The following is a 6,637-nucleotide window of genomic DNA, read 5'->3' on the forward strand; positions in this document are numbered from 1 at the left end:
CTACGATCGACTTTATGCATCACTTGGAGAGGGTGAAAAAAAAGTGACTACTGAAATCTGAGTGCTTCACGCAATTTGATGTCCGTATGACCATGCACAACTAGCTAATCTGTATTCCGTCGTGAGGAATGAGGATAAATCCCATCCTGCACTCGACTCTCTCAAAGGACTTCTACTATCTTTTTCCAATGTCTGTCTCTCAAGTCATCTTATTCTTACATCTTAGACCCGCGTGCTCCGAGTTCTTCCCTCTGCCAACGCATCCTGCACATTAGCATTCCTCCAACCTACAAATGCAGCGTCTCCAACTCCTCCTCCAAGTCTTCCGCCCTCCTCACCCCAGCCGCAGGCGCATGATCCATGCCACCAGCCGGTGCCCCGCACTGTGGACAAGCCGTCTGCTGCATCGGCATGCCACACTCGCCGACTGTGAATGGATGCCCGTTCTCGCAGTAATACCAATGTCCCGTCCCACGAAACTCCGTCGCCATGGCTGCCAGTACCGCACGTCGCTCCTCGGACGTAACAACACTAAAGAATGTTTCGGCACGCAGCATCCGCTCCACCGTGTCCACTTCGTCAGACAACCCGGCCGTGCTGCCCGGGTGTACAGCGCAGAGGGCGCGAGCGGTAGTGATGTGGATGAGGGCTTCTTCGCGTAGTTCATCCTGAGTGTTCGGCGAGGCGGCGAACGGTCGCTCGATGGCGTTGAGCTGCGCGTAGGCGATGAGGGCTTCGACCTGCTGCGCGGGGCTGTTGGTGGCGCCAGCGATGGCGAGCAGCTCGAGGCAGCGGGTACGACTAGCGGACAGATTGACAAGAGCTTTGGCGTGGAGATGTACCGGTAGCTTGTCACGCCAAATGCTGACGATGTCGGCAATGAGGACAAGATCGCAACGGAGGAGAAGGGCAGAGGCGAGGAGGTGCGCTCGGGTTTGGAGAACTTCCTGATCGAAGTCGAAGGAGCCTGTAATCTCGCGCCTGCGCCGAGCGTCTTGGCAGAAATCATGCACGCGCTTGAATGGCTGCTCTTCTTTCTTGACCTTCTTGACGTGCGCGTGTATACTCTTGCGGAGCTGGAAGACTTGAGTGTAGCGGCTTTGGATCATCAATGCTCCCGCTGTTTCCTGCAACAGTTTGAACTGTGCCGTTGGGCTTCCAGATAATTGGAGTTCGACCGGTGCTGTAGTGCCGATCGCCACTGTCTCGCTGGTGGCAGAGAGCTGGTCTTGTGCGGCTTGGAATTGTGATTGCAGTCCGCAGTAAATTTTATTGGACCACACGATGAATTTCTTGGTCGACTCGTCCAAGAGCGCACGACGGACAATGCGGCCGTACCTCGAGATGCTTCTGAATGGGCCACGGCACGTTGGGCAGACCTTGAGTTCATCATTAGAGAATGGTGGCGCTGGCTTGAGGCCAACTACTCTCCCGTCAGTTGTGGTGTCGTAATGCTTGGCCATGTCCATATGGCCATCCATGTTGGCCATGGTCATGATATGGCCACACGGAGGGAAGAGGCATGGATCATCGTCAAGGTCTACTTCCCGGTATGTGAGCATCATAATATAGTCGACCTGCATGTCTTTAATGTTGTTTGTAGCGCATACTTGGCAGAATTTTGCGTGTGGACATGTTTCTCCACACACCGAAGGGCCTGTAGAGATGTTAAGAATGGTTGGGTGGCATCATGGAGGTGTGTCATTGGGGGCAAGCGGCAGCAGGAAATATTGGATGGAGAGCAGCAGTGTACACAAAGAGATGTAGAGATGCTCAGAAAGGAGAGTACTCACACTGGTGTCCACAAGGCAGCGACTTCTCGCACCTTACTGAGCAGGGCAACCAGTCGCACGGTGCAGCGCAGGGAAGGCTACATTGACTGTGAGGGCAATTGGAAGCACAATGCTGTTCGGCACATGGAGCGCATGGCTCATGGCACTTCTTGCTGCATTTTGAGTGGCTGCAAAAGACCTCGCACGGAGCCTCGCAAAGAGGGCATGGCTTATCACCATGACACTTCGAACCACAGCTGTGACGGCAGGTGCTGTAGTCGCGGCCGCAGACTTGTTGGCAGATGCCGTGGTTTTCCTGGACGATTACGCCTTCCTCCCTAGTCTTGCAAGCGTTGCATCTGCTTCTGCAGGTGTGTCCGCATGCAAGGTTCTCGCTGCACCGAGCGGAGCATTTGTAGCTGTCTCCTCTGTAGTCGATGTGGCAGGGGAGTTCCACCTTGTGACCACAGCCAGGGATTGTTCGCAGAACCTTGACCATGCACGTCACCGTAGAGAGGTCTTGAGCCAGCCAGCAGGGTAGGTCTGTCGCAAAGTGTCCGCAAGAGAGCACCCTCGTTGAGTCAAACACATTGACTGTACACCTCTCCGGACAATGGACGCCACAAGTACGAGGGCAGGAATGATCACAGCCCTTGAACGGTCTGGGACAAGGTTCCAAGCAAACTACGGTATCGTGGAGCAGCTGGGAATGACACTTATTAATGCAGGAGTGCCCGCAGCGCAATCTCTGGTCGCATTTCAAGTTGCATCCTCCCTCCGGGGAGAATTGGGCGAAGTCGTCTGGCCTACTGGCCGTGATGGGTTTGTCCGGATGCCGAGGACACTCGAGCTCAAAGGCGGTACCGAGGCTGCCGTCCGTGCGGAGGATGTCCAGTACGTCTGCCCACATCTGCACGCTACCTGCAGTCTCTGCGTTCCCGATGATGAACATGCCGTGTTGTGCACGAGATAGGAGGACGTTGATACGATTGGAGGTCTTGAGGAAGCCGCATTTGTTCTTCTTGTTGGACCGGACCAAGGAAACGACGACAACCTTTGCCTCCTCGCCCTGAAAGTTGTCGATGGTGGCTACCTTCAGGGCTTTCAGCGCCGATGATTTGCTTACTTGCGGAGTTTCGTCTGCAGCAATGTTTGCTTTTTCGAGGTCCTCGAGATCTCGGTCATTGAGGACCAGCTCCCACATCTGTCCGAGCCGTGTCCGAAGTTTGTGGAGCTGGCCAAGGTATGGAGTAAGCACAGCAATATCATTCGCGTGGTAGACTCCTTGCTTAATAAGATGGGACACAACTCCAAGAGTCATTTCAATCTCGAAGTCGTTGGTATGGCTGGTCGATATAACACCCGGAGACTCATCTGAGCCGGCTTCGAGCTCGCGGTGGTCAAACCAGAATACCCGGTGCTTCATTCCGAAAACCATGGGATACTCCATAGTGGATGGCGCATCCCTGAGATTGGGGTAAATTGTGTCACGGACGAGTTGCGAAATGTCCGGGTGCATTCTGCGCTGAGTCTCAAGGGTGGTGTAGGGAAGCTGGATCGCGGCGTCGTGATTCGGTCGCACCAGCCTCTCGAATAGTGATGTGTCCAAGGAATACTGCTCGCCGCGAGGATGTTCTCGCCCTAGATCGTAGCGTTGGATCTGCGGGCGCAGCTGCTCGTGGTCGCCGATGAGGATGGCATGCTCAACAGAAGGAAGCATTGCGGTAAGTGTGTGTGATTCCAGGACCTCGCCAGCCTCTTCGCAGAGCACTACTTTTGCACGGATGCGACGGAGAAGATCAAGGTTGCGGGCAAGCCCGCTCGTGGTGATACCGATGATGTGGGCCTGCTGCAAGCACCGGAGATCCATCTCCATACGATTGCGCTGGTACTTCTTTCTCCGATCATTATACTCGCAAATAGCATGTATGAGATCACGCTGGGCACTTGCGCGAAGATGATGTACCCAGTAACGGTGCAATTTCTGCCTCTCCTTGTAAGACATTGCCATCAAGCCCGTCGATTCGAGCGTGGAGATTGAGCGTTCCTGTTGCCCGGGCACAAGCGGATGTCCTCCCTTGAGCCATCCCAGTAGAGCTTGCCTCGGCATTCTGCCTTCCAGTTCGTATCCCTCTTCATCCACGAAGCCAGTCCCAAACAATTCGTCATGCTGGCAGGGCTGATACTTCTGGAGATACTGCTTGATAGATTGCCATGAGTCCGCATTGCTGAGCGTATAGAGGAGATTGTCGATTTCCTTCTCATCTGCCCCCAGCTGTGTGCGAAGCTCCCAAGAAATATGCTTTTCGGCTTTGGTTCCCTCCATCTTCTTTGCGACTTCACGAAGTATAAGCGGTTGTAACACTTCCGACTTGCACCTGGAACCAACGCGGATGATTTGGGGTACTCCAGCATCCACCAGGTGCTCAAGAAGCTGGTCGAGGGCATGGTTGGTGTAGCAGACACAGATTATGGGACCAAGATTCGCAGCTTTGCGATTATCCAAAAGGACTTTGATCAAAGCGATGCCGGTGAAGCTTTTGCCGGTGCCCGGTGGTCCTTGGATGAGAGCAAAACTGCGCGTAAGGGAGTCCACGACAGCATGGGCCTGTGCATCATCCAACGACGAGTTTCGAATCAGATCTTTGACACCAAAGTGGCCTGTAGACGGAAGCAGAAGTTCCATACCCCCCCGTGTAATCTTGCGGAGGTCAAAGCGATAGCCAGGATTCCTGGCATAGGTTGGTGGAGGAACGCCAACGACACCCACTTCAGCTTGACCTGGGGCAAGGAATTCTGGAAAAGGGACATCGCCGCTTGTGGACATCTGCTGCAGTACCTTCAGGGTCGGCTGAAAGGCTGGAAGCAGCACCCCTGGGAATTCGACAAGCGAAATTTGGCCAGTGTCCCAGCAGCGCTGGAGAAGATCATCAAGGTGCTGGTCACTCTGCTCCACAAGACTGACAGTCAGGAAGGCCATGTTGCTGTTGCCATGCAGGCTTCGTTCTTCTTCCTCGTCATCCACACTGCTCTCAACTCCATCGGATGCGGTCTTTGATTTTGTCTGGTCGTTGACCACAGAGCAGAATAGAAGAAGCCCGGAGCTGTCCAGCAAGCAAACGAGGGCGTCTCCCTGCAGGCGGCGAGATTTGGACCACCACTCCGACCTCTGGTTTTTAGTCATTGTCCGGACAGGCTGCGGCTGAGGAAACGAGACTCGGCACCGGAAACCATCTCTACGATCGACCGAGAAGTCATCAATGCTGACTCCACTGTACGTGTAGGTTCGAAGACCCTGCCGAATGTCGCGACGGCCGCTGAAAGCACCGTCTGGATCCTGCATGCGGGCAACCTCAGCGTGAATGACATCCCGGAGCTGGCCGACGGTGTCTTCTCGGAGGAGGCGGAAATGGCGGTCAAGGAGGCCTTGAATGCCTTGTTTGTGCCAGGTGGCAGGGTCGCTCACAGGGAGATACTCTGGTCTCAAAGACTGAACCTCTTGCCATGTGGGCAGCACCCGGATTTTGGTGATATCTTCGTCGTCATTATCGTGACGGGGGCCATTCAATGACAAACCCCCGGGATAGTCAATTGGTATGCCAAAAAAGGCTTGGGTGACCGGTTGCTTTGCCTTGTCGGCCAGATCGGGCATGGCTTGTCCAATTCCAAGACGCTGCTGGATCTTGGCGAGAGAAGCCCATGCATTCTCGCATCCTGCCTTCCTGTGGTCCGATGCATGACGTTCCAGTAAGAGAGAAAAAATACCGACAAGCTTCGAGATATCTGGATGTATCTGAGCTCCGCTGTTGACGTCGACTACTTTTGAAAGGGCTAAGAGCACGAGCTGAAAGATTTCCGCAACCGAGGGCGATGCCGGCGGTAGGTCTCCTTTGGAAGCATCGGACAATACTTGAGCAATGAAGGAAAAGAGCTGTACAGCTCTGTGACCATTGAAGCCGTAGAGGAAGGTAAGTAGGTCGCCAAGCGGCTGCTCGAGTAGGATTGAAGAGAGTACGTCAGGGTGGGTGAGGATGCGAAAGAACGGAACGTGCTGGCTAAGGAACCTGCGAAGCTTCATGCTGTCCGTGAGCGATACTGTATCTTGCTCAGTCAACTCACGAACACGGGATAAGCCACCGGTGGATGCCATGCGCATGATTACGTCCTGCCGTATTCCCGGGTCCGAAACAACAAGCTCAGCACCTTTCTGGAAAAATTTGGATAGCTGAGGGCCAAGGGCGTCTGGATGGTGGCCATCTTTGGGGATCATGAATCTCCAGTTGCGGAACTCGGCTTCGGTGGTGGATATGCTGCGACTCTCATCTGTAGTAGGGCGACCCCCTTCGCTTGAAGCTGATGTCTGAACACCAACGTGAGAAAACCTGCACGAGGCACCGAAACGGCAACCTCCAGGCCGATTTTCGAATCTGCAGGGCTTCGCAGCAACCATTGTGAGAAATTAAAGTGTGAATTTATAGGTAGCGAAGGAAGGATGTCATAGAGGTTGACTATCGCATGAAAAAAAAAAAGGTTGAAGGGCCGGATTATTATTATCTACTTGGTGAGACAAGCAAGGGCTATTTACTATTACCGGGCCATGGATTGGCGTCACGTCACCCGCCACTTCAATTAGGGCAGGCAAAATCTGTCTGGTACAGCGTCGGATCAAGAAGTCTTACAAAGTTCTTGACCGATCAGTGGAAACAGACAATAGAGGACCGTAAACACTAGGTCGATTCACATAACGACTCTGAGGTGAGTGTTACTTATCCGTACCAACTGCTGACAGCACGTTATTGATATTCTGTAGACTATGGATACTCGAGATCTAGAGAACCGGTGTCGTAGGTGTGCAAACATCTCAA

The 6,637-nt window shown here is 53.7% G+C and overlaps 2 protein-coding genes across 2 annotated transcripts; both read right to left on the minus strand.

Moving 5' to 3' along the window:
- Nucleotides 1-287: 287 nt before the first annotated feature.
- LTHEOB_13038 (Nf-x1 finger and helicase domain containing protein) lies at nt 288-1,496 on the minus strand (the record flags this gene model as incomplete). Its single annotated transcript, XM_035509972.1, has 1 exon — nt 288-1,496. The coding sequence occupies one exon, from the start codon at nt 1,494-1,496 to the stop codon at nt 288-290; it is 1,209 nt and encodes a 402-aa protein (XP_035375174.1).
- A 1,035-nt stretch (nt 1,497-2,531) lies between these two features.
- On the minus strand, nt 2,532-6,042 carry LTHEOB_13039 (Nf-x1 finger and helicase domain protein; the record flags this gene model as incomplete). The annotated part of the gene is made up of 3 exons (XM_035509973.1): nt 2,532-2,578; nt 2,637-5,486; nt 5,538-6,042. 3 exons carry the CDS (start codon nt 6,040-6,042, stop codon nt 2,532-2,534), a joined length of 3,402 nt encoding a protein of 1,133 aa, XP_035375175.1.
- Nucleotides 6,043-6,637: the final 595 nt, after the last annotated feature.

Source organism: Lasiodiplodia theobromae (assembly GCF_012971845.1).
Source record: "Lasiodiplodia theobromae strain AM2As chromosome Unknown scaffold_116, whole genome shotgun sequence".
Lineage (NCBI taxonomy): Eukaryota > Fungi > Ascomycota > Dothideomycetes > Botryosphaeriales > Botryosphaeriaceae > Lasiodiplodia > Lasiodiplodia theobromae.